Here is a 27,734-nt window from a genome sequence, read left to right on the forward strand (position 1 = left end):
TCCCCACTTGCCCTGGATGAGTGCATCCCCAACAACACAAGAAACTCAACACCATCCAGGACAAAGCAGCCTGCTTGATTGGCACTGTGACCACAAGCACCGGAGCCCTTGGAGGAAACTCTCTGACACTGGAAGAATGTGCAAACTCCATGCAGACAGTCACCCTAGGATGGAATCAAACCCAGGTCCCTGGTGCTGTGGGGCAGCAGTGCTAATCACTAGGCCACCGTGCCTCCCCACCTAAAATCACTTAATCTGAACTATCAACATAATTTCTCCTCCAGCACTCTACACTCCACCACCACCACTCCCAACTATTGCATAAATGCTGTCCCCTCCACACTTCACTTCACTTCAGCTCTGATAAACAGTCATCTAGACTCGAAGCATTAGCTTGCTTTCTCTCCATGGATGCTGCCTGACCTGCTGTGATCTTCAGCATTTGTTGTTTTCAGTACAGATTCCAGCATCTGCAGTAATTTGCTCTTACCTGGTTCACGAATGTCCTTTTTTCACCTGGTCTGGCCTACATGGGACTCGACCCCACAGCAAAGTGACTCTTAACTGCCCTCTGGACAGTTAGGGATGGAGAATAAATGTTGGCTTAGCCAGCAGTGCCCTCACCCCTCGAATGAAAATTAAAAAAACTTCTGCAATCCATGTGGTGCAGGGATACCCCCAGTACTATTGAGGAGGTACAGGAATTTGACCCAGTTACAGGAAAGGAATGGTGACATCTGATGTTGGGATGGCGTGTGTCTTGAGGACCCTGCAGCTGGTAATGTTCCTTGGCTTTGCATCTCCCCTCCAGAGCATGGAGGTTGCAGGTTTGGAAGGTGCTGTTGAAGGAGCCTGGGTGAATGGTTGCAGTGCATTTTGTGGACGAGTGCTCACTACTTGTCGCCATGCTTTGGTAGTGGAGGGAATGAATGAGCTAAGAGATGATTAGTACAATATCCTCTGGAATTTAGAAAAAGATGGAGGTAGAAACTTAGAAATTTCTATGAGACTAACAGGTCTAGAGGGTAAACACAGGAGGGATGTTCCCAATAACTGGAGAGTCCAGAACCTGGGGGTCACCGAAAAAGGATACTGGGAAGGCCATTTAGGAACGAGAGGAAGAGAAATGTCTTCACCCAGTGAATGGCAAGTCTGAGGATTTCTGTATTGCAGAACGTGTTTTCAACGCTTTCAAAAAGGAGTTGTTGTAGTAGTTCCTAGAGCTAAAGGGATAAAATTTTATGGAGAGAAAGAGGGAGCAGGGTACGGAGATCTACTAAATGTTCCTACTGAATGTAGAGCAGGCTTGATGGGCTGAATGGCCTCTTTCCTATTTTAACAGCACATTAAAACAAAAACAAACGTTTTTTGCCCCTTGTCCTTGTACCGGCTTGCAAGAATGCCAAATCTCAAGAGAAATAATTTTTATATTGCATGAGAAGGAGATGCTGATGATCGTAGAGGAGTTGCCATGGATACCATTTATTCTTGCAATTCTGTTCTGAGCAGTGCAAGACAAAACAACCCTAGTGGCATTTTTGTGTGCCACCATAGGTTGTCTTCTCTGCACCGCCAGGCCAAGAAGAGGGTAAATCAGCAATGGTTCTTGCAGATTGCTATTCGCTGTCCGTTGCTGATGAGTGAATCTTGTCCTCTGTTGTGATGCCCACCATGGTGTGCTGGTACCTGTTGCCTGCACCGTAGGGCAAGTATTTGGCTGGAATACTAGAGAGCTGTCTAACTTCCATGGAGCATTACCCCACTAAGAGAGTAGAATTGACCTATGCCTCTCTAGATTTCAGAAAATTTAAGAGGTGCTCTCAATTTGGAATGTGTAAGATTCTTGGAGGGATTGACACATTAGGTGCTGAAAGGCTGTTTTCTTCCTAGTCTGAAGAATCTAGAACTTGTGACAGTCTCAGGATAGACAGATTGGTAAGTATTTGGGCACGGTGTGTACCAAAAGATATGGGAGCTGACAGGGAAATTGTCAGAGGTGGAGCTTCAATTCATCCTACTGAAAGGTGGGAGAGACTGAACGGCCCTGTTCTTGAGTTGAAAGAATAAGATGGTGGGAGCATGGGGAAGAGAAGGCTGTAAATGAAAAGTCTTGCCCTTTTTCTGTTTCCAACACATTTCAACCTGGCTAATTGAGTCATCTGCTTCAAGCTTTACATGAAGGATTGTGATTGTTATTGTATTTTGCATCACTTGGAATGCCATGAGCAGAGCTGGGCACCACACCTTAGGAAGAATGCATTAGCCTTGGAGGAAGTACAGTGTAGGTTTGCAAGAATAATATCTGGACTTCAGGGGTTTGGTTAGGAAGAGAAATGGTACATTAGGCATGTTTTCTGTTGAATTTAGAAGGTTCACGGTGATCTGATCGAGGCCTTCAGGATATTAACAGGAAAAGACCAGGTGGATAAAGATAAACTAATTGCCCATAGTGTCCAGGGATGTGCAGGTTAGGTGTGTGAGCCAGGGGTAGGGTGTGGGTCGAGGTGGGGATGCTCTCTGGAGTGCTAGTGCAGACTCGATGGCCCAAATGGCCTCTTTCTGCATTGTAGAAATTCTATTTCCACTGGTTTGGGATTCTATAACTAGGGGCATAATCTTTAAATCTGAGGCCAGACCATTCGGGAGAGATGTTAAGAAGCACTTCTATACACAAAGGGTTTGGAACTCTCTTCCAATGGTGGTGGATACTGGATCAGTTATTAATTTTAAATCCGAGATAGATACATTTTTGTTAAGCAGATGTATTAAGGGATAGAGCCAAAGGCAGATACGTAGAGTTTGGCCACAGTCAGCCATGATCTCGCTGAACAGTGGAACATGCTCAACAGGCTGAATGGCTTACTCCTGTTCCTATGTGATGTGAACTTTGTGTTTTTTATTGAAAGTTAACATTGGAGATTTGCATCAGATATTTATAATTATGTGAATTTCCCCTTTACAGCTCGAGGGAGTTGAGAGGATGCAGTGGGAGTTAGAATGGTTTGATTTTTCTGGGTTCCCTTTTTCATAGCTTTGAGAAATATAATTTTATTGGTTTTGGTATTGCACTCCAAGTGTAATAAACTGAAGAGCACAACTTCGTCAGCAATCTGACCCATTTTCTTTGTATGAGGTGTTCTTGGTTCTGCATTTAGTGACAGTAATCTTGTTTGTCTTAATGAAAAGTGTGGCAAGTCTCTTCCTTTGTAGAGGAGCTATTCACTTTTTAAAAAAAAAAACATTCATAGGATGAAAGCATCACTGGCTAGGCCTGCATTTGTGTTTCATTTCTAATTGCAAGGTGGTAGAGAGCTGCCTTCTTGAACTGCTGCAGTCTGTGTGGTGTAAGGACACCCGCAATGCTGTTAGGGTGAGAGCTCCAGGGTTCTAGGTCAGCAACGCTGAAGGAACACCCAATATGTTTTCAAGTCAAGATGGTGTGTGGCCGAGGGGCTAACTTGCCGGTGGTGTTGCCATACGTCAGCTGCCTTCTCCCTCCTTGGGGGCAGAGATTACTGATGTAGACGACGCTATTGGAGGAGCCTTGGTGAATTGTTGCTTTGCGGCATGCATAGATAGTGCTTACTGCTGCCTCTCTTTGGTGGTGGACAGAATGAAAGGTAGTGAATGTGGTGCCAGTCAAGCGAGTGCTGCATTGTCCTGGGTGGTGTTGAGCTTCTGGAGTGTTGTTGGTGCTGCACCCACCCAGGGAAGTGGGGTATACTTGGCACGTTCCTGACTTGTCCCTTGATAATTACAAGCAGTGTGTATGAAATTTATGCATAAAGTTTCTAAATTTGAGTATGAACCATTGACATACTTTTCTGGGCAAAATTAACCAGCCTTGAGCAATCCAACACTGGTATTGACACTGGAGTTTCAGTAAGGCACTGAAAATCCGCGTCCACTTCAGCTGTAAATAACACGCAATGTATTTTTCCTTTCAATCCATGATTATGATGAGAATTTTTTTTTGACGGTTTTGATAGGTATCGGCTCTCCGTTTTAGCCACAACAACAGCTTGCATTTATCTATTGCCTTTTGGAATGGTAAAGTATCCCTAGATGCTCTTCACTAATGCAATTCAGATAACAGTTGATTCCTCCCTAAACTGAGGAGGCCCTGGGATAAGTGGCCGGATGCTTGGGCTTTTAAACAGACGTTGGGGACAGAGAAGAGGTTTTGTGGCGATTATCTGGTGCTCTGGGCCTAGGTAGCTGAAGGAATGGCTATTGATGATGGGGGAATGCATAAGAGGCCAGGGTTTGAGGATTGCAGAGGTCTGAGTGTTGTGGGTTGGAGGAGCACTTGCAGGTGGACAGTAGGGTAACCTTTATTAGTTGTTTTGGGGGATGGGTGGGGGAAAGAAAGTCTTGCTTGTGGCATGATATTTGAATGCAAGGATAGAAAGTTTAAAACTGGGATATGGATGGTGTAGGAACCATTTCAAAACCCAACACTTTTTAGGAATCCTTATGAAATCTTGCTGCGCTCTACGCTGCAATCCACTCCAGTTTGATATTGCTGTCACTCTTCCTGCCGCTTATGATCCCGACTGATTGTAACACCGGGCAACTTGAATTATAGATTGATATCTACTTTGATTAAACTACAAGTTTCGCTATGGTGGTGGGCTTTCACGGAACATATTCATGTGAAGTTGTCATTGAACTTTTGGCAAAAGAATGCACATTGTTTGCACGGCAGAAAAGATAATCAAAAGCTGTACTTGTACTGGGGGGTATTCTAGGCAATTTCAGAGGACAGTTAAGAGTAGAGAACATGGCTATGGGTCTGGAATGAGGACTGCAGATTTCTTTTCCCAAAAAGTATTTGTGATCTAGATGGGTTTTGATGGCAGTCGTCGTGGTCACCATCAGAGAGCCACTTTATACTTCAATCTAACTTCCACCTGCTGCCATAGTGGAATTTTAACTCGTAGCCAGAGTATCTCCTCTGGATTGCTAGTTCAGTGACATTGCTGTTGCGCCACCACCTCCCCATCAAGTGTTGGCATGGAACTCGATGAATGAGTCACGTACATCGTACACTTAGTTACAGATTAACATTACAAGCTTCAAAAAGCAGGCTTGCTCATGGCAATCTCCGTTCCTCTGTAACCTTTTTAATCAAAGTCTCTCAAATTGATGACTCACACGTTGATTCTATTTTCGATACTGCGCCTTCTATTAATGACTATCTATACTCTTCATTCATCTAGCCTTGATATTCAGCGCTCCAAATTGCTTCCCCTTGCTATGTACCACTTTCCTCCCCTATATTTTTATTGTGCCAAATCCTTTGTAGTATGTTGTGTTGAATACTCCTGATTGTTGATACCTTTCCTGGGCTGGATAGTCTCTCTTTCATTCTTCAACTCTTCAAGCGAAGAAAAGACACTTTCAGTTTATATGAGGCCTTGCGTGTACCTGAAATGTCAAAAATAATTAGGACAATTGTTACCAGTTGTTGACTTGAGTTTTCATACAAGCTGAAACAAGTGGCAGTTCAGCGGAAAAGATTCGTACTAGCAAATGGGCAGTTTAGCAGCTTAAAAGTTCTCAAAACTGAGTTCAGTGAGAAAAATTAGTTAACCTGTTTGGCTGTGGTTTGGGGAGAGAAAATAATGGAGAGAATCTGATCTGATGAATGTGCAGAAAATTGCCGGGAAAAAGAAATGCTTACAACCTTACTAGTTCGGTAAAAATAAGCATGATAATTCACTGGGCTTGAGTGTGAGTAAGGAATATTGCTAGGAGATAAAGGGTTGATCTTTTTGCAGTTTTTGTTTAAGATGCTAATTGACAGCCCCGTTATTTACTGACCGACTAGCATGGTAACAGAATTGGGAAAAAAATAAAACTTGTAGTCTATCAAACTGGGCTTCGCTCTGGAGTCTTATTTTGTTCCATATTACCATCCCCTGGAATGATAACACCCTTAATGAGCCTGAGGATATCAACCCAAAAATGAGAAGCAAAAAGACTGACAGCAGAGCAAGAATCTAGACCCAGCTTTTATCCCCTGGTGTGGAGAGACTTCACAATAGTTAAATGTATATAACTTGAGAAAGAACAGGGCTCAACGCAGTGGGTGGAGTAGTTTGAACCAAGGGGATTTCCTGAACACCTTGCATGGTGCCAACCTAAAACAAAAGCACTAAGGGCATTTCCCAGCAATATAATAGTGGAGGCAGAACAATTATTGCTGGCCTTCCTTGAACTAGCTAAAGCTGTTAGGCAGCATGTGCAGCCCTGAATTGTGGTGGTGGTGGTGGTTACGCTGCAGCAGCAAGTCGTATCCCCAAAATTTTAATCCTGTGAACAGGTGGGCCTTTTTCAGGCTTCACCTCACCCTCAGGTTTTCATGCACATGTGTACACACGCATGCATGCACACACACTTCCTCTTTTGTGAATATCAGGACTAGGTTGGCAACGAGGGCTGAGTCTGCCTGAAGTTTCAAAGAGAAAACAAACGTGCTATTTTCAATTCCCACATCACAGTTTTAAACCTTCTGAATGCTTTACCCTCCAGCTGATGGTGGATTTAGGGCTTTTGACATGGTCGGCAGTCTACTGAAGGTGGAGAAATACCTTGCTAGTTGGGTGTATTGAGTTTGTTTTGTGGTTTTCTATCTGGATCAGTAACTTGTGAAACTTTTTCTTGTATCTTGCAACTTCAGACCATTAAAAAGTCGATTGTGGTTTTCCCACCCTCTTGCCAGATGTTGAATTGTTCGTGACTAATCAACAGTGAAAGGTGTAGTACAAGGCTCCCTGATGTTCTCCTCGATAGGACAGTGAGCTAGCTGTAAGAAGCCAGAGAATTTTCGACTTAATTGCCACTTCTATTGTGCTTTGTTCCTCTCTGCTGGGCTGCTGCAATTAATTGTGAATTAGAGGGAAAGATGAAATGGACTTCTTGCTCGAAGTAGTGATCAGGGTGCATGTTGCCCCTTGGGTAAAACTGTGCCTCTTTTATTTATTGGAGTTTGCATTTATCTTTCTCACTCTTCGAGTTCTACACTGTTCTTCCTTCACGAAATATTCACTCCGTGCACCACTGATGCTCAGTAGCCGTAGTGTGTACCATCTACAAAATGCACTTCAGAAATTCACCAAGATTCTTCAATCAACACCTTCCAAACTCATGGCCGTTTTCATCTGGAAGGACAAGGCCATCAGATACATGGAACACCAGCACCTGTAAGTTCTCCTCTGACCCACTCACCGTCCTGACTTGGAAATATGTTGCTGACTATTCAGTATCAAAACCCTGGAACTCCCTCCCGGCTAGTACTGTGGGTCTACCCACAACGCACGCACTGCAGCGTTTCAAGAAAGCAGCTCACGAAAACCACCAGCCAGCGGCACCCAGGTTCCATGAATGAATTAAAGGCGCAGGAAGGATATTTTCCCTGGTTGAGGGTGGGTAGCAGTGTATAGAACCTGAGAAGGTTTGACTCAGAGCGCCGAGTAGATAATTTACGACTGAAATGAGGAATTTTTTCACTCAAAGTGGCGAATCTTTAGAATTCTCTACACCAACAGCTGTGGAGGCTCAGTTACTGTGAATTTGAGAGGGACACTGAGGACCATAGGGATAGTGCAGGAAAATGGTGTTGAGATAGAAAATTAGCCATGGTCTCATTGAATGGCAGAGTCGGCCTGAGGTGGCTGAATGACCACCACCTGTTCCTATTTCTTATGGGACATGACTTTCTTCCATGTGTGTGGTGTGGAGCTATGGATAGTTATGGTGATACTCAAACGTTCCACAGCCCATCAGGAATCTCTACTGCTCTTACCACCTGCGTTTGGAAGACTTGCGAGTTGGTAACCCACCAGTTTGGCTGGGTTATGGATGCACCTCATTTGGCTGTCAAGTCCTGGAGTGGGGGCTGAACTTCGGAGCCTCTGGCCCAGAGGCAGATATGCTACCCACTGTGCCATAGGACGTTCCATATATTTCCAATGTGGTTGATTTAATGAGACATGATCCAATACTATATCTGTACTACACTGCTTCCACAGATTAGAGTTTGGTTTTTACTCTGTGATCTTAGCACCCAGAGAAGGTGGTCTAATTAGCCAATGTACTGTAATATCCTGCAACATTGAGTCAATGACTGTTAATCAGACTCTCTCCAAAAGTACAGTAAAAGTTTCATAAGGTTTGATATGCCACAAAATCATTTATCATGTGAGGGCTTATAGGTCCCAACTGTCCCCACCCCCTCAGCCCTGATTCCTGTCCCCTTGGCTCACATCACTTAACTTTGGTTTTGCTCCTAAATGGAATCACCATTCCACAGTTCAGCCATAATCTGGTCCTTTTTTTAATTTTGGATCCAGAGTGTGGCATTTCATTTGTGAAAGAAAAATTTACTCCTTTGAGTGTTTTTACAAATGTGTGGTTTGGTAGATTTGCAATTTTCACCTCTGTCAGCAGATCGTGGATTCAAGCTCCATTCAGAGACTTAAGCACAGCGCTAGGCTGAGGCCCCTAATTCTGTACTGTCGGAGTGCTGCACTGTCAGTTGTCTTCTTTCAGACATCCATGTCCATCTACTCCCTCGGGTAGACGTAAAAGACTTCACCCATCTCACTGTGGTGAGAAAGGGTGATGTAGGGTAGGAGCAGAAGCGGGTGTTCTCTGTGGTGTCCTGGGGCCAGTTATTATTCATTGACAAACACCACTAAAAAAAGAAACAAACAATTTGAGTCATGATCTCATTGCTGTTTGTGGGAGCTTCCTATATGTAAATTGGCTGCTGAGTTTTCTGTTTTACATGAGTGACTACAGTTGAAAAAAATGTTTCATTGCCTGTGAGATGCTTTGGAAAGTCTGGAGGTGGTGGCGTACACTAGAGAAGTACAAGTCAGAGTCGTGCAGCAGAGAAACAGGCCCTTTTTTGGCTCCACTCGTCCATGTTGACCAGCTTTCCTAAACTGAACTAGTCCCATTTGTTTGCATTTGGCCCATATCGTTCGAAACCTTTCCTATTCACTTACCTGTCCAAATATCATCTTAAATGTTGTAATTGTACCTGCCTCTGCTACTGCCTCTGGCATCTTGTTCCATATATGCACCACCCTCTGTATGAAAAGGTTGCCCCTTGGGTCCCTTTTTTAAATCTTTCCCCTCTCACCTTAAACCTATGCCCTCTCATTTTAGATTCCCCTATCCTGGGGAGTCCTTAGATAGTCACCTTATCAATGGCCCTCGTGATTTATAAACGTCTATAAGGTCACCCCTCAGCCTTCTATGCTCCAGGGAAAGAAGTCCCAGCCTATCCAGCCTCACCTTATAACTCAAACCTTCCAGTCTTGACAATGTCCTTGTAAATCTTTTTTTGCACCCTTTCCAGTTTCCTAGCATCCTTCTTACAGCAGGGTGAATAGAATTGTACGCAGTACTCAAATGTGGCCTTAACAATGTCTTGTACAGCTGTAATATGATGCCCAACTCCCCTAATCAGTGCTCTGACCAATGAAGGCAAGCGTTCCAAACACCACCTTCACCATCCTGTCTACCTGCAACTCCACTTCTGAGGAACTGTGTACCTGCACCCATAGGTGTCTCCGTTCGACAACACTCGCTTACCATTAATTGTGTAAGTCCTGCCTTGGTTTGTCTTGCCAAAATGCAACACGTCGTGTTTATCTGAATTAAACTCCATCTGCCGTCCCTTGACTCACTGGCCCAGTTCATCAAGATCCCCTTCTACTCTTAGCCACCTTCACTGTTCACTATACCATCTATGTTGGTGTCATCCTCAACTTATTAACTAAGCCTCCCATCTTCTCACCCAAATTGTTTTATATAAATAGTGAACAACAGTAGACCCAGCATCGATCCTTGCAGCACATTGCTGGTCACAGGCCTGCAGTCTGAACAACCACTACCCTCTGTCTCCTACTGTTAAGCCAATTTTTGGATCTAATTGGCTTGCTTTCCCTGGATCCCATGGGATCTAACCTTACTAACCATTTTAAAAGCAGAACCTGGTCAAGAGCCTTGCTCAAGTCCATGTAGATAGTGTCTACCGCTCTGCCTTCATATGTCAGCTTGTTCACCTCTTCCAAAAAAAAACTCAATCACGTTTGAGATATGATTTCACATGCACAAAGCCATGCTGATCATCCCTAATCAGTCCTTGCCTTTCCAAATGCATAAAGACCCTATCTCTGCAATTACCGTCCAATTTACCCACCGCTGATGTTAGGATCACCAGTCTATAGTTCCTTAGCTTTTCCTTTCAGACTTTCCTAAGTAATGGCACAACATTAGCCACCCTCCAGTCTTCTGCCACCTCACCCGAAAGTCGCTTAATTTTGTTTAGAGGAAGAAGTTAGATGTGCAGTTGCAATCCTGAGGCATGTCAGTGATGGACAGAAGGATTAAAATAGTTCGATGGCTGTTTTTAGACTAGGGCCTTTTTCTTTGCTGTGGACCCCGTGACCTAAATTGTCATTGAAATACTTAAGTGGACAACTGTAATTGTGTATGGTAGAAATAATTGGGATTCAGTGCTATGGTTGGATATGCCTGTACTTCCTTTTTCCAATGAGTTAGGCAGACTGTTACTAACTACCTTTTTCTTGTCATTTCAGAAACAACTGTGAGCCTGAGTATCAAGACCACATAATGGAAGAATGCATCGAGCAAAGCACAGTGGATAGGCAGGGCCCTGTGGACTACGGGGTCCAAATACGCTTCATAAATGACCTCCAAGACACCCATAAATCTAAGAAAGCGAAGAAGAATGTGGCCAAGTCAGGTTCCTATGGAGTCATGGTCCGGGTCCAGGGAATTTCTGGACAGCCATACGTGGTGTTGAATAACAGTGATGGAGTATCACCAGCACCTGGGGCACAGTACAGGACAGATTATGTTAAAGACGGTATCCCAGAAGAGAGTGGCTCTGCTGTCCCTGGCACCTATCCAGAAAATAGAGAAGATGCAAAGGAGCTTGACGTTCCGGAAAACCCTTATGGAGACACCACCTCCAGTAGGCATCCCACTGGCAGTGATTCCCAACATAGTACCTCCGATGAAGAAGCGGGTTCCAGACACTACGTGCGGCTCTACGACTCTGAGGCCTACGTGCGGAGCAGCAGGAATGCTGGCTTGTACGAGAGCGTTGAGGGCCACATGTCGCTGCCCCGCCGGAGACCCGCACACCCCGAAGAGCAACTGAGGAAGTCTTGCTCCCAGGGATCATTGCTCAATATGGAAGAAGGGCCATTTCCTCTTGAGCTTCCGCCCGGGAAAAAAGTGGACCAGCAGACCCGGAGCTCTGCTGCATCAACCAGCAGCGAGCAGTCTGTTGGCAGTGGCAGAGGGAAAATTCAGGGCTATTCCAATGATCTGTACCTGGACGAACCTCGATTGAATCCGCCCGTGTCAAGTTCCATTGGGTGGTCAAAGTCGGTGAGCAAAGCATCTTCTGCCGCTGACATGTCGTCCAAGTCCAGTGATGCCAGTGCGATAGACACCAAGCCCCTCTCATCTGTCGACTCGTTAATTAGCAAGTTTGATAGAAGTGGTGGGCAGCAGAGGGGCCGAACGGCGCGACGTAATCGTATTACAGCCAGCGACCAGAAGCGGTCGCAAAGCCTCGATAGCAGAATGCCAGTGGACCGCTCCAGCAACAGACCGGAACTGAAGAAAGAGCCTGAGTGGGACGAGGAGTTTGAGACACCCGGCGGCCAGAAACCATTCCGTTCTGGTGACGTGATGGATGTCTGTAAGGATGTCAGCTATGAGAAGATCCTGGAAGCAAGGCCTCCTTTGGTCACCAAGGAATCGCCCCCTCAAACCCAGTTTGCTCCTCCAGTCTTCAGTGCAGTCAACAGATACACCGCGGGTTTCCCCAACAAACCTGCGAAGGAGCCGGATCACTTCCCAACTGCTAATGCGTCTAGCCTCCCCAAAAAGTGGAGTCAGAACCAAACTGAGGCGGAGCCCATCGTGGAGAGAAATCGGAATACTGCAGTCTTCACTGAGCGAACCATACAGGTAAAATGAAAGACCAGATTGCTTGTGCAGTTTTTTTTTCTTGTTTAGCAGTTTGAATTAAATTTGGTGAATGAATCTGGAATATAAAGCCAGCCTCTGTAATGGTAACCAAGATGATTATTGTTAATGCACTGTTTCAGAATTCATCTGTTTCTTGCCATTAGAATTGTCAGGTGGTTGTTTTAGACTGGCCAGACGCAATGAGACAAAGGACCACCTTCTGTGCTGTAGATCTCTATGACTGGTTCACTAATATCTTTTTTTTCCAACTGAGGAAGGAAATCTGCTGTCATTCTCTGGTCTGGCCTACATAAGGCTGTAGGCCCATGGCAACGTGGGCGACCCTTCGCTGTCCCGACAGGCAACAAACACTGGCCTCCCCAATGACACCCAAATTACATACGATTTTAAAAAATAGTAAACTTAATACTGTCCAGGGTCTTCAAGTATTTATGCTCTTCCTAAAAGTAATGTTTCGCTCTTTATTTATTCCCCTCATTCAAATCTTATCTTCATGATTTGAGGTAGCACGTTTCCATCAGCTTTGCAGACCTCTGACAGCAAGCCACTTCAGTTGTATAACAGCAGTCTCCATTTCTGTCACCATTGTTGCCAATCTCAACTCTAGCAATGGGACATGAGGAAAAATAGGCAGCCAGCCAGCCAGCTATTCTAATGCTGGTTCCTTTGGTCAGCTTGGCAAAACTGTAGACTGTTTGCCAATGACAGAACAAGGTTGCAGAGCTCTGAGAAGCAGTGGAATCTGGGTATCTTGGTGCATGAATCTCAAACTTTTAGAATGCCGGTACAACAAGTGATCAGGAAAGCTAGGGGAATTGAATGCAATATTGGTGGGGTGGGGAGCAGTTACGCTTCAGTAATACAAGGCAGAAACTGCATCATTTAGTTGCTGGACTTGGTGTGTCCCTTGATTCTGGACCACCTCAGCCAAGGGAAACTGCTTACCTTATCAAGCCTCTAAGAATTTGTCTGCTTCAATGAAATGACCTCTCATTCTTTTAACCAGTCTCTTCCATTGGACAATCCAGCCATCCCAGGAATCAGTTTGATGAACAATTGTCACACTCCCTCTATGGCAGATATATTCTTCCTTTGGCCACCTCCTGTATTGCATATTTTTTGTGAGTAATGTTGAGGGTCAGGAATTCTGTCATGTGTCTTCATAGGCTTACACAAGCCAGTTCTCAACCTGCAGATCTTTGGGCACGGGGAAGAGGATGTCCCAAGAGCTTGTGGGATCAAGATTGCAGGATTTGCTTCCTGTTCTTTCCTCGCCTCATCATTTGGTCGCAAAGGATGATGCAGCTTGATTAAAGAGATGCCACCATTTTGAACAGTTGGTAGCAAACTCCTCCCAGTCATTAATGTCATTGCTGCTGCACTTCAGTGAGAATTTCAGCATGAGCCCTACCTCCCCTGAGGTCCCTGATTTGCATTGGCACCATTCAAGCAACATTTTCATTTCAGAATGCTTTCTTAAACTCAGAGATGTACAACACCGAAACACACTCTTTGGCCCAACGCGCCCATGCCAACTGGCTATCCTAAATTAATCTAGTCCTATTTGCCAGCATTTGGCCCATATCCCTCCAAACCGTTCCTATTCATGTCCCCATCCAGATGCCTTTTAAATGTTGTAACTGTACCAGCCTCCTCTACTTCCTCTGGCAGCTCATTCCATACACACACCACCCTCTGTGAGGAAAAAGTTGCCCCTCAGGTCCCTTTTAAATCTTTCCCATCTCACCTTTAAACCTATGCCCTTTAGTTTTGGACTCCCTTACCCTGGGGGAAAAAGGCCTTGGCTGTTCACCCTATCCATGCCCCTCACGATTTTATAAACCTCTATAAGGTCACCCCTCAGCCTCCAACACTCCTAGGGAAAATAGCCCGAGCCTGTACAGCCTCTCCCTATAGCTCAAACCCTCCAACCCTGGCAATGTGCTTGTAAATCTTTTCTGAATCCTTTCAAGTTTCCCAACATCCTTTCTATAGCAGGGAGATCAGAACTGAATGCAGTATTCCAAAAGCAGCATAACCACCGTCCTGTACAGCTGCAACATGACCTCCCAGCTCCTGTACTCAATGTACTGACCAATAAAGGCAAGCGTACCAAACACCACCTTCACTGTAATATCTGCGACTCCAGTTTCAAGGAACGATGAACCTGCACCCCAAGGTCTCTTTCCTTGGCAACACTCCTCAGGACCCTACTGTTAAATGTAGAAGGCCTGCTCTGATTTTGAAATTTCTCCCTCCCTCTCTCTGTGATCTACTCCAGCTGCACAACTCTCTGAGATCTCTGTGCTCCTGTAATTCTGGCCTCCAGTTTAAGTTGTTTGCGTGGGCTGCAAGCATTGAAATTTCCTAAACCCGTCTGTCTCACTTTCCTTCTTTTTAAAAGCTGTTAAACCCTACCTCCTTTATCAAGCATTTAATGATCTGCTTTAACGTCTTCATTGCGTAGCTCGCCTTTGTTTAATAACATTCCTGTAAAACTGCTTGCGTTGTTGCATTAGAACTAAAGATGCTAGTTTGCTTCTAGTTCTATCTTGGGTTGTCTCCTGATTATTTTGTCAGCCTGAGGTGTCTCTTCCACTTCAGACAGCTACGGTTATTACGAAACCCTGGTTAGACTCCAGTTGGAGTACTGTGAGCAGAGCTGGGCACCACACCTTAGAAAGGATACATTGGCCTTGGAGGGAGTGAAACGTCAGTTTGCAAGAATGATAACGGGACTTCAGGGGTCAAGTTATGTGGAAAGGTTATATAAATTAGGCCTGTTTTCATTGGAAATTCACTGATCAAAGTCTTACTACTAACTGAAATGACAGGGTAGATGACAATAAATTATTTCCACTGGGGATTCTAGAACAAGGGGGCATAGTCTGAGAATGAGGGCCAGACCATTCAGGAAACCTATTAGGAAGCACTTCTACGCCCAGGTTTGGAACTCTCTTCCATAAATGACAGTGGATGCAGGATCAGTTGTTAGTTTTAAAATTGAGATGGATAAATAAATTTTTGTAAAACAAAGGCATCGAGGAATATGGGCCAAATGCAGGTATGTGGAGTCAGGCCACAGATCAGCCATGATCTCATTGAATAGTGGAACAGGCTTGAGGGGCTGAATGGCCTATTATTCCTATGATACCAGATCAGGCTACAGCCTCGGTTACTTTATGGGTGGTCAACTTTTATGTTTTTTGATTTGAGGTGGGCATGATACTGAGGAAAGCAGTTGTTGAGATGATCTTAATCTTTCAATAAAATCGTTTCAAGCACAGGGTTTAGTGAATTCTTTGAGGTGGAAGGTGGATGTTTCCAGCAAAATTGGCTCTTTCCATACCAAAAGAGGATTCCGGTATGAACAGATTCGAGAAGAGCATCTTCCCTGCTCTTCTTAGACTTTTGAACGACCCTGTCAAATGTTCATGTTGATTTCTCTCTGTATCTTCCCTGCGGCTGTAACGCTGTATTCTGCACTGTGTCATGGTGCACTCTGTGTGGTACAGCTTGCTTGTAGAGCACACAGAGCTGAATCTCGGTACATGTGATAACAATAGATCAAACTCAAATCTCCTGGGGATTGTTGTTGGGCATCTTGCCCTGTACCAACTTAAGCTCAGGAGCAAAACTGTATATCAATTGTGGTTTAGTACTTCCAAAGTTGCTGCCAGTTTGACATATAGAGTGTTTGTTGTTTCTCTTCAACGGCCTGCTGCCATCACCATTCATCAATACCAATTTCTTCTGTATGTAGACATCTGTCAATGTCTGAGGAGCCGGACTCCTCTTTTGCAGAGAACTATAGATGCTCGGCTTTGCTCTCTCGCTCACACGAAATGTGCCCCTTCTTTACCAAATGTATCCTCCTTTAGGCCAGGAGAGCAAATCAGTACTCCCACCACCTTGTATGTGGTAAAAGGTAAAAGTGATGTGTTTGATGTTTGTTCAGTCATAGATATGCAGCATGGAAATGGGACCTTTGGCCCAACTTGTCCATGCTGACCAGGTTTCCTAAACTGAACTAGTCTCCTTTCCCTGCATTTGTCCCATATCCCTCTCAACCTTTCCTTTCTCTGTACATCTTTTGAATCAAAGAGGCATGTCGGATGGAAACAGTCACTATCACCATCGTCTTAAGTCGTTGGTGGCATCTTGCTTATTCTCTGGCTTTCTTACAGACTCCAGCAGTCCACCTCTCCATATCATCCACCTATCTATTTTATTTTATTTTATTTTATTTTATTTTATTTCCCCCTCCCTCTTCTGTTTTTACCCGTGATTTCTTCTTCAGTTGGTGCCAGAGAAAAGGTCTCTGGGTCTTCTGCTACAAAGGCTGTATTTGGCTATCTTTTCTCTATCTATAGTAATCTATCCTTCTCTTCAATCTCCTTTTATTTTGCTCTTTTTCTTCTTCTCTCGTCTTTTATTCTACCTCTCTCCATCAGAGCATCTGTAGAGTGTGGAAGCAGGCCATTTGACCTGTCGAGCTCACATCAACCATCTGAAGAGCATCCCACTCAGATCTGACCCCTGCTCTATCCCTGCAGTTCCCATTGCCAATCCACCTCGTCTGCACATCCCTGGACAGTATGAGGCAATTTAGCATGGCTGATCCACCGAACCTGCACATCATTGAACTGCGAGAGGAAACCAGAGCACCCAGAGGAATCTCATGTAGACACGGGAAGAGCGTGCAAACTCCACACAGAAAGTCGCCCGAGGGTGGAATCGAACCCAGGTCCCTGGCGCCGTGAGGCAGCAGTGCTAACTGAGCTACCGTATTGCTCTGTATTTAGCAAACTTTTTGATTGCTGAACTTGTACTCTTGATGTAACACGCTCATTTGTCCACTGAGGCTGATTCTTCAATGCCAGCTAGTTCATTAACTACACCTGACCACAGCTAAAACCTGTTGAGCATTCACAACAGATAATGGGCGTGAATGCTTGCATTGTTTCAGAAATTTAGTGTGACCCATGTCAACTGGCTGACTGGCATTATAATATTGTCATTGAACTCTCTCAGTCTGGCGACCCAGGTTAATGAACTGGGGTCACAGGTTTGAATCCCAGTATGGCAGCTAGTGGATTATAGATTAGATTATAAAACTAGTGCCTATAATTGACTCTTGAAGCAGTTGGGTGCCTACAGTAAAGGATAGGATCGGCTGGGACTTCCTTAACTGGACTGCAGAAGGTTGACAGGAGACATTTTATAAAGGTTTATAGAGAAGGTGAATGGCAGGTGTCTTTTCCCAAGGCTGGGGGATTTCAAGACTGTGGGGCAAATTTTCAAGGTGAGAGGAGAAATGCTTAAATAAGATGTAAGGGGCAAATGTTTTGAGTGGTTTGTGTGGAATGAACTTCCAGAGGAAGTGGTGGATGTGGGTAAAATTAATATGTTTATTAGACATTTGGATAAGTACTTCAATAGGAAAGGTTTGGAGGACCATAAGCAGGCAGGTGGGACTAATGTGGTTTGGAATTATGGTTGGCATTGACTGGTTGGACTGAAGGGTCTATTTCTGTGAACAAAATCCTCCACCTTAGGGAAAAGACACCTGTCATTCACCTTATCTATACCCCTCATGATTTGTAAACTTCTATAAGGTCACCTCTCAACCTTCTATACTCTGGTGAAAAACATCCCAGCCTACCCTCATAACTCAAACCTTCCACTTCCAGCGACATCCTTGTAAATCTCTTCTGGACCTTCTCCAGCTTAATGACATCCTTCCTGTAGCCGGGAGACCAGAATTGGACATGATAATTCAGAAGAAGCCTCACCAACATCCTGTATAACCTTGACATGGTGTCCCAACTCTTGTACTCAAAGGTCAAAGCAATGAAGGCAAGTGTGCTAAACGCCTTCTTCACCAACCTGTCTACTGTGACACAAACTTCAAAGAATTATGTACCTGAACCCCTGGATCTCTGTTCAACAACACTACCCAAGGCCCTAGTTTTAATTATAAGTCTTACCTTTGTGTGTTTTACCAAAATGCAACACTCTCTTATTTATCCAAAACTCCCTCTTTTGCCTGTTCCTAACAGGCAATTCTTACACCTGGGTGGCAGAATATTGTATTGTCAATTGAGCTGTTCACTGCTTCAGATTCTCTGTAGTTCTGATTGTGTCCTGTCTGAGTGAGCCTGTGCAAGCTTTTGTCACCTTGAGCACTGATTAATGTTGCATTGCCTCGGCAGTTAAAATCTACACCTGACCTTCTGAGGGACCAACAAGAACTCTCTCCTGCCAGCGAAGAGCTAAGAAAGCAGCTTATCTTCAAAATACTGAAGGAAGGGTGAGTATACCACCCTGAAACTGCAATAAAAACAGACAAACCTGGAGAAACTCAGCAGGTGTGGAGAGAGAAACAGAGTTTAAGTTTTAGCACAGTGTCTGAGAGTTGGCACTCTGCGGGGTTATGTTCAGCAAGGACAGGTTGGACCAAAGTGTCTGTTTCAGTGTTATGTGACTCTATGGTAGATGCTGGCATTCTCGGCACCACTCTTATTAGTGGGTTTGATAACACTCCAGGTTAGGCCCTGCGAGAATGGGCTGCAGCCAAATTCGGAGAGAGACTGATTACAGTGGGTGAGGGGTGCAGAGACAGTAAGGCAGCTGATGTCACCTCACCAGCTCTTGAAGTCAAGAGCAGGTAAAATATTAGAGCAAGGGGTTTCTCCAGCACTACTGTTCTTATTTCAGATTTCCAACATTCACTGTATTTTACTTTCATTGAGAACTGCACTGTTATATATACTTATGAATAGGCTTGGCTCATCTTCTTTCTCTTTGGAAAGGGAGGCCTGAGGTTGATCTGGTTTGAGGGTTTTAAAAGGTTTGTATAAAATCAACACACAGAGTCGGTTGCCGTTTGCAGAGGAAGAGCAAGATGAGAAGCTGTCAACATGAGTGGCTAGTCAATCCGGTGAGGAATTAAGGAGAAATGGCTTTGGTCAGAATATCAGACATCCCCCTGTGGGAAGTTGCGGGGGGAATATGGCGCTTGCCCCCTTGGGGAGCAGGTGGGGGTGGAGGGCATGGGGAGAGGGAAGGGAACATGCCACTAGCCCCATGGGGAGTAATGGAAATGAATAATAGAGATGCATTGAAGGAGTAAGCTGGATGAACACGAGGGACAAAAGAATAGAAGAACATGCTTCAATTCCATTGCATTTTTCCTTCCACCCCACCCAAGGTTCCCTGATGTTCCTGGCCATCCCTCTTCCTAGTGTTACCCTTTTTGAACCTGAGCCCAGACTGGGAGGTTGAGAGGTGCAGGGCTTTCCTCAGGGCATTAGGCGATCGGTCCCTCTAGGAACCGTTAGACTTTTTGTTTCCATCATTTGCTCCCACTGGCCAACAGGGCGACCTGCTGTGTTGGTTTTACTCTGGCGCAAGGGGCAGCATTCCAGCCTGTTTCTGTTCTTGCCTGATGTCCATGCACTTGGACCTCCACACAGAGCGGTTACATATCAATGTAGAAAGGTGCTTTGGATCTGATTTATTTCTCTTCTCCCCCTTTCTCTAACACCTGTGCCAGTGAGGTCCATGATTAACAACTGTGGCTGAGACTTTAGCAGAGCATTGGCAATTAGGAATTTAGAGTTGCAACATTTGCCCCTAGCTTACCTCATAGATTTTGATAATCAACTTGCTTGGCCGTGTTGTGAATGCATCTTCCTTGGCCTTAAGTTTTGGGATGGGACTTGAATCCATTCATTCAGCTCACTGGTAGGGTTACTACCCACTGTCCCACAAGGCCTCCTTTCTCCTGTCTCTTTTGAAACTCTTTCTGGTTGAAGATCCTTAGATAGGTAAGTACAGTAAAATGCTGGTTATGTTCTAGGGCCATAAATTAGGCCTGAATTAATCACCTGATTGCCAAGTCAATTCCTGGATTTGGAGACTTTGTTGATTTTGGTTAATTTACTAAATCTCGAATGGGTATTAAGCTGGTGACTGTGTACCTACTGGATCATTGTTCAAAACCCGTTTAGTTCACGAATGTCCTTTTTAGGGAAGGCCTACACATGACTTCAGACCCACAGCAAAGGGGGGTTGACAACCCTCTGAAATTGATGTGGCAAATTAATCCATTCAAGGGCAATTCGGGATGGTCAGCAGATGCCCACATCTCAAGAATATCCTATTTTAGGGAAGAAAATCTGCTGTCTTACCCAGCCTGGTACACATGTGACTCCAGAACCTCAGTGATGTGGTTGACTCTTAACTATTTTTTTAATTCACTCACGGTATGTGGGCGTCACCAGCTAGGCCAGCATTTAATACTTAACTGCCCTCTGGGCAATTAGGGATAAGAGTCAACGCATTGTTGTGGGTCTGGAGTTGCATGTAGTCCAGTTATGGCAGCTTCCTTCCCTAAAGGACGTTAGAGAACCAGATGGGTTTTTCCTGACAATCAACAATAATTTCATGGTCATCGTTAGTCTCGTAGTTCTAGATTTTTCATTGAATTCAAATTCCACCATCTGCTGTGGTGGGGTTTGAACCTGGGTCCCCAGAACATTATCTAGGTCTCTGGATTAATAATTCAGTGATAATACCCTCCCCCCTGGCAGGGCACATGGTTAGATTTTGGAAGGTTGCTCGACACTGCCTTTCCAAGGGGCAGTGAACGATGGGCATTAAATGCTGAGCTGGCCAGTGACGTCCACGTCTTGAGTGAGCTGAAGGTATAGTGAGGCTTGTCGTTGGATAATTGGTCAAACTGCTTATTGTAACATTGATACTTTCCCACAGGAGTATTGAAAGTGACAGTTTCTTGAGGAAGAAAGCAAGCCTGGTGTTTGACAAATTCCAAAGCATGAAGGTATGGGACGCTGTTGATTTGATCTTGCTTGAATCCTGAACTGTAGTTAATCTGAGTGTTTTGACCTCTTCAGGCTCCATATAAATGTTGAGAAATGGCAAGCGAATGTATCCAGTTTAAACCTACGTTCCTGTTAATTTTCAACTGTTGATGCTAACGGGCGTAGTCTCCCCTATTGACCCTTACTTCCTCCCTTCATCTTTAGTGTTACAACCGTGACACTGCACAGATTTCTAACTAGAAGGTTAAAACTGTGGAATTCGTTATTCGCCTTCTCTTCAGCTCCATACAAAGGTCAGCATGACTTCATTGCAGGACTGCATATTGTCTCCATTTAAACTCTGTTTTTATTTTAATGCTGTCCCGCTCGCTCCCACCAGCCTAGCTCTCTGTCCCTTTCCTTCCTGCTGCCTTGTTCCTTCACTCTCACTGCATCCTAGCTTTCTGAACACAAGTAGGAGCAGGAGGTAGGCCATTTGATCATTGAGACTTATTTGCTATTCCAGTACGATCACAGCTGATTGGCATCGTCTCCGCTTTCGTGCTCACCTCCCATGACGACCACCACCTCCTGCCCCCAAAGGGGGCTGAACAGCTTGTCTATCTCTGCCTCGAATGTGTTCGGCGAGGAGTGCCACAATTCTTGGGGGAGAGCATTTCCAAAAATTGACAAAACCCTCTGACTCAATCATAAACTAGTGTGGAATTTAGAGATAGACAGCACGGAAACAGACCCTTTGGTCCACCTCGTCCGTACCGACACACATCCTAAATAAATCTTGTCCCATCTGCCAGCATTTGGCCCATACCCCTCTAAAACATTCCTATTCATATAACCATCCACGTGCCTTTTAAATGTTGAAATTGTACCAGTCTCCACCATTTCCTCTGGCAGCTCATTCCTTACACTCCCCTGCATGAAGAAGTTGCCCCTTGGGTCCCTTTTAAATCTTTTCCCTCTCACCTTAAACCTATGCCCTCTAGTTTTGGACTTCCCCAACCCGGGGAAAAATACCTCGTCTATTTCCCTATCCAAGGCCTGTCAGGATTTTATAAACCTCTAATTGGTCACCGCTCAATCTCTGATGCTCCAGGGAAAAAAGCCCCAGCCTATTCAGCCTGTCCCTATAGCTCAAATCCCCCAACCCTGGCAATATCCTTGTAAATCTTTCCTGAACCCTTTCAAGTTTCACAGCACCCTTCCTATGGCAGGGAGACCAGAATTGCACACAGTATTCCAAAAGTGGCTAACCAACGTCCTGTACAGACGCAACATGACCTCCCAACTCCTATACTCAATGCACTGGCCAATAAAGGCAAGCGTACTAAACACCTTCTTCACTATCTACCTGTGACTCCACTTCCAAAGAACTATGAACCTGCACTCCAAGGCCTCTTTGTTCAGCAACACCCCCCAGGGCCTTACCATTAAAGGTGTCTAAGTCCTGCCCTGATTTCCCTTTCCAAAATACAGCACCTCATTTCTTAGAATTCACCTCTTCGAGCAAGCTTTGTCACCTGTACTGGCATTACCTTAAGTGGGTCAGTGTCAAATTTTATCAGATATCCTGCTGTGAAACACCTTGGGACACTTAGTATACAAATATAAACTCAAAAGATTGTTACGAAGGTTTGGAGCCCTTTCATTAAAGCAGTATGCAAAGCTAGGAGAGTATTTATAATTCCCTGCTCCAGAATGTGGAGGATACACCAGTGAAGCACAACATAAGTTAAAGGAACAGCCCTTCATTTTCAGTTTTGGCACTTCAAGGCCATTTTAGTCACAATATGGAATTCAACAACTTAAACAACGAGCTCCAATATCTAGCCATATCACACAAATATTTCTTCCCACTTGTCAGCCCAAGCCTGCATAATGTCCTGATCGTTCTGCATTTGGACATGGACAACTTCAGGATCTGACAGCGAAACACTCTGTGTTGGCATTGGAGTGTCAATCTTGACTTCCGCTGAATTTCAAAAACACTATTGCTGATGGCTCGACAGGTAGTCTCTATAGATTTCATTTAAACTGCCCAGTTTTTGTATTCTGCACCTTAAGTTGTAAAAGCTGAGGAACCCACAATCAGTTACTGATGGTTTTCCTAAGTGCGCTGGTTATTGTCAAAAGAAATGGTAAGCAAAGTGACTTAGTTTCATGTTGAAAGTCCTGTCACCACTGCAATTTAAGTATTATCTTGGCCCAATTAGTGGGAAGCTTTGTGTTGCACCTCAATTTCAAGTTGCAATTAACAGAGGCCACCTCTTTGGTACCCGTGGAGTCATAGTCGTGCAGCATTGAAACAGACCCTTCCGTCCAACTCGTCCATTCCACCCAGATATCCTAAATTAATCTAGTTCCATTTGCCAGCATTTGGCCCATATCTCTCAAAACCCTTACTATCATGTACCCATTCAGATGCCTTTTTAAGTGTTATAATTGTACCAGCCTCCTCCACTTCCTCCTAGCAGTTCGATCCATGTGTCCATCACCCCCTGCATGAAAAAGTTGCCCCTTAGGTCCTTTTTAAATCTTTCCCCTCTTGCCTTAAACCTGTGCTCTTTGGTTTTGGACTCCTCCACCCTAAGAAAAAGACTGTGGCTATTCACCCTATCCATGCCCCTCATGATTTTATAAACCTCTATAAGGTCACCGTTCAGCCTCCAATGCTCCAGGGAGAAAGCCCCAGCCTATTCAGCCTCTCTTTATTACTCAAACCCTCCACTTCCTGCAATTTTCTGCACCCTCAAGTTTAACAAAGCCCTTTCTGTCGAAGGGGAACTAGAACTGTATGCAATATTCCAAAAGTGGCCTCTCCAATGCCCTGAGATAACAAGGTGTAGAGCCAGATGAACACAGCAGGCCAAGAAAATGAAGAAGGGTCTAGGCCCGAAACATCAGCCTTCCTGCTCCTCTGATGCTGTTTGGCCTGCTGTGTTCATCCGGCTCTACACCTTGTTATCTCAGATTCTCCAGCATCTGCAGTTCCTACTTTCTGTCCAATGCCCTGTACAGTTGCAATATGATCTCCCAACTCCTACACTCAATGCACTGACCAATAAAGGCAAGCATGCCAAACGCCTTGAGTCCTGAGGAAGGGTCACTTGATCCGAAATATTAACTCTGATTTTTCTCCACAGATGCTGCCAGACGTGCTGAGCTTTTCTAGCAATATCTATTTTTGCTGCCTTCTCCACCCTGTCTACTTGCGACTCCATTTCAAGGAACTTTGCACCTGCACCCCTCGGTCTCTTTGTTTGCCTGTAACCACCACAGTTATAAGTATTATATTGGTCCAGTTAGTGGAAGGCTTTTGAGTAGCACCTCAATTTGGAAGTGTCATTAACTGAGGCCACCTCTTTGGGCAATGCCTCAGTTGTGTGGCATTGTTAAACTGAGGACCAGTGAGCTCAATCCAAGCGGTCTGAAGGATTCCACAGTACGAAGACCAGAAGGCCAGAGTGTTGTCCTGATGCTTGCTTTGCCGTCTTAATCGTTGCAAAAGGGAAGCGTAGCTAGTTCCTCTTTCAGGAAAGTAACAGCCAAACGTGGTGACATTACCTTCACTCTGACCCCTTGTCCTTTGAATCACGAAGATTATTTTAAAGTGTAGCCTAATTTTTGCAGTGTCATTCGAGTCATGCAGCATGGAAATGGACCCTTCAGTCCAACCAGTCCATGCCGACTGTAATCCCAAACTAAACTAGCCCCACCTGCCTGCTCCTGGCCCATATCCCTCCAAACCTTTCCTGTTCACGTACTTATCCAAGTGTCTTTTAAACGTTGTAACTGTACCCACATCCACCACTTCCTCAGGAAGTTCACTCCACACGCGAACCACTTTCTGTTCAAAAAAAAATGCCCTTTTTTTTTTTAAATCTCTCTCCCCACCTTAAAAATATGCCCCTGTTCTTGAAATACACCTATCATTAACCCTATCTATACCCCTTATGATTTTAGAAACCTCTGTAAGGTCATCCCTTAACCTCTTCATCCACATTTCTCACTTTAAATGTTATCTCTGAGCTAATGATGCTTTCACTTTAATTCACACAGTATGCTGAATTATCACCTGATCTCCAGACTCTCTCTAGTCAGAACAGTGACTTGGAGAAGAAGATTGCAGAACTCCAGCATAAACTGGATGGAGAATTAATGGTAAGTATCTGCATTTACAGGAGATTCTGTGGCATGGTTGTTAGCAACCCTGTTCTGGAGCCACAGAAAATGATGAGGCCAAAACATTGAATGTTTTCAAGGGGGAGTTAGATATACTTCTTGGGGACGAAAGGGATCAAAGCGTATGGGGGAGAAAACATGAACAGGGGACACTTGGATGATCAACCATGATCATGTTGAAAGGTGAAGCAGGCCTGAGGAGCTGAATGACCCACTCCTGCTCCTAGTTTCTGTTTCACTGCTTTCTGGTTGAGGGATAAACGTTGGTGGGGGCAGCAGAGAGAATTCACTGTTCTTTGAAGTAAAGCCATGGCCTGCCTGATAGAACACACAAGGTCTCGCTGAAAAGGTGACATCTCAGAATGTGGAAAATCCACTGGGAGTGTCAGCCTATCCCATTGTCTTGACTTTCTGGGTGGGAAAACATCAACCATCTAGGGTTCAGACCTGGGAACTTCAGCTGTCCTGAACCTAGATGAAGACCAATGCCCAGTGGATAATCTACGACCTTTTTAATGATCAGAGAGTGAGGGCATGTACAGCGAGAGACACCAAACTGAGCAACCATTTGATAAGTATTTGGTAAGATCATCTGAATTTGACCATCACTCCATTTTTCCTGTCTGCCCTCCATAAGACCAGGCTCTGATCTAAAATTTGTCTCATTTAGCTTTAAAGTATGCATTGACCAGGCCACCGCTGTTCTGTGGGAGACAATTCCACAGGCTGTCTGAAATAACTCCACAGAGGCTGGTATCCTGTCACCAAGTCACCCTTTTATTTATCAGAGTCACCCTTTTATCAAAGTGCTTGACTCTGATCCATCTCCCTCAGCCAGCTCTGAGTGAACAGGATATTTGAAAATCCTGTTCTTACCTGTTAGCCAGGGCTCCCTAATTGGGGCTGTTAATCTGGTCCAATCAGGGATCTCCTATTCTGAGGCCCAAATGGTTGACCTTGTTACAACCACTACACTGTCAACCCTTTGAGAGAAGAAATGCCTCCTCATCTCCGTCTTAAATAGGAGGCTCAACCTTTCTCCATAAGGAAAGTCCCTTCATTCCAGGATACAGCCCAGTGAACCTTCTCTGAACTACTTGTGTAACCATGAAACAGTGCAGCAGATCCAACAGTAGCTGTATAATGAGAGGGCCCAGTTTCCACCAGCTTTCTAGTAGGATCTGTGTCACCTCAGGTGCTAAATTCAAGTTATTTTAGTTGGGGCAGTGCGGTGGGTCAGTGGTTAGCACTACTACCTCACAGTGCCAGGGACATGGGTTCGCTTCCACCCTCAGGTGACTGTCGGTGTGGAGTTTGCGCATTCTCCTCTGCATCTGCGTGGGTTTTTTCTGGGTTCCTCCCATAGTCCAAAGATCTGCAGTCTAGGGTGGATTGGCCTTGCTAAATTTCCCCACAGTGTCCAGGGATGTGAAGGTTGGGGTGGGTTAGCCATGGGAAATGCAGGGTTACAGGGATAGGGTAGTGGTATCGGTTTGTGTGTGATGCTGTACAGAGAGTTGGTGTTGACTCGATGGGCCAAATGGCCCACTTACACACTGTAGGAATTCTGACATCTGCTCTTCCTCTTGTAAAGGCTCCTTATTTCAAACAAGAGCAGTGGTTGATCTTCTATTCTTTCACAGAATAGGAGTATTGTTGGCCAGGCCAGCTCTTGTTGCCCATCAATAATTTCCCCTTGAGAAGTTGGTAATGAACTGCCATCTTGAACCGCTGCAGGCTTTGTGGTGTAGGGGCACCCACGGTGCTGTTGCGGTGGGATTTCCAAGGTTTTAACACTGAAAGAACAACCAAATTATAGTTTCAAGTTGGGATAGCCTGGGGCTCAGAAGGACGTTTTTGGGAGTGGTGTTCCAATGTGTTTGCTGCCTTTCACATTCTAGGGATTGGAAAATGCTGTCAGAAGAGCCTTCTTGAGTTGCTGCAGTGCATCTTGTAGATGGTATGCACTGTTGGTGAAGGTGTGAATATTTAAGGTGGAGATTCATGGGTTTCTATTTCCGAACCATCCTGGAGACTAGCCAAAACAAAATGGCCTTATGAGTATTGCATTGGCTATAAATATTCAGTGTTGCGGCTTGGTTTTGTCTTTCGTTCATGATCCTAAACTCTGTCACGTTAATCTTTCTTCCTCCTTTCCTGAAACTCACCCTCCAATACCATACAGAATCATAAGGATGGTCAGAGGAGAATTGATATGGAGGACATCCAAATGCAGCTGGAGGAGACCAAGGAAGAGAGGAACCAGCTGCACTCGCTGTACCAGAAGAATAGGAAGGAGCTCCAGGATAACATGCAAGAGTAAGGTCACCTTGTATAACACCTCTCTTTTTGTTCCTCCCATCTCCTTGCAGCGTAGCACCCACCCCTCCATGTCATTCTACCATGCAGTAAAATTAATCCTGTTGCCAGTCACTCTGTCGGGTTCAGTAAAAGCCCATGGCATGGGTGGAAACCATGTCTGGTGAAAATCCCGGTCGTCAAGTTTTCAGCCTGTGCCAAATTAGACTTGACGACTGGGATCGTTTGATTACTTTGGAAAGTGTATTTTGTGTCCTAGCAGATCAAGGTCAGCTGTTGACTTACTGCCCTGCTGTGGGGCCCTGAGTCCACATTCACATGTGACGAGCACTTACTTGA

General features: G+C 44.8%; 1 protein-coding gene across 4 annotated transcripts in view; it reads left to right on the forward strand.

Moving 5' to 3' along the window:
* cgnb (cingulin b) overlaps positions 1 to 27,734 on the forward strand; it is a 151,354-nt gene that overhangs the window by 66,351 nt on the left and 57,269 nt on the right. For all 4 annotated transcript variants that reach the window (XM_048620358.1, XM_048620361.1, XM_048620359.1 and 1 more), the window contains exons 2-6: positions 10,620 to 12,027; positions 18,264 to 18,361; positions 20,827 to 20,896; positions 24,954 to 25,055; positions 27,262 to 27,395. In XM_048620358.1, coding sequence (XP_048476315.1) covers positions 10,654 to 12,027; positions 18,264 to 18,361; positions 20,827 to 20,896; positions 24,954 to 25,055; positions 27,262 to 27,395 — 1,778 coding nt within the window. In that variant the 5' untranslated portion in view covers positions 10,620 to 10,653. The remainder of the gene's footprint in view (positions 1 to 10,619; positions 12,028 to 18,263; positions 18,362 to 20,826; positions 20,897 to 24,953; positions 25,056 to 27,261; positions 27,396 to 27,734) is intronic.

Source organism: Rhincodon typus, chromosome 46, assembly GCF_021869965.1.
Source record: "Rhincodon typus isolate 14 chromosome 46, sRhiTyp1.1, whole genome shotgun sequence".
Taxonomy (NCBI): domain Eukaryota; kingdom Metazoa; phylum Chordata; class Chondrichthyes; order Orectolobiformes; family Rhincodontidae; genus Rhincodon; species Rhincodon typus.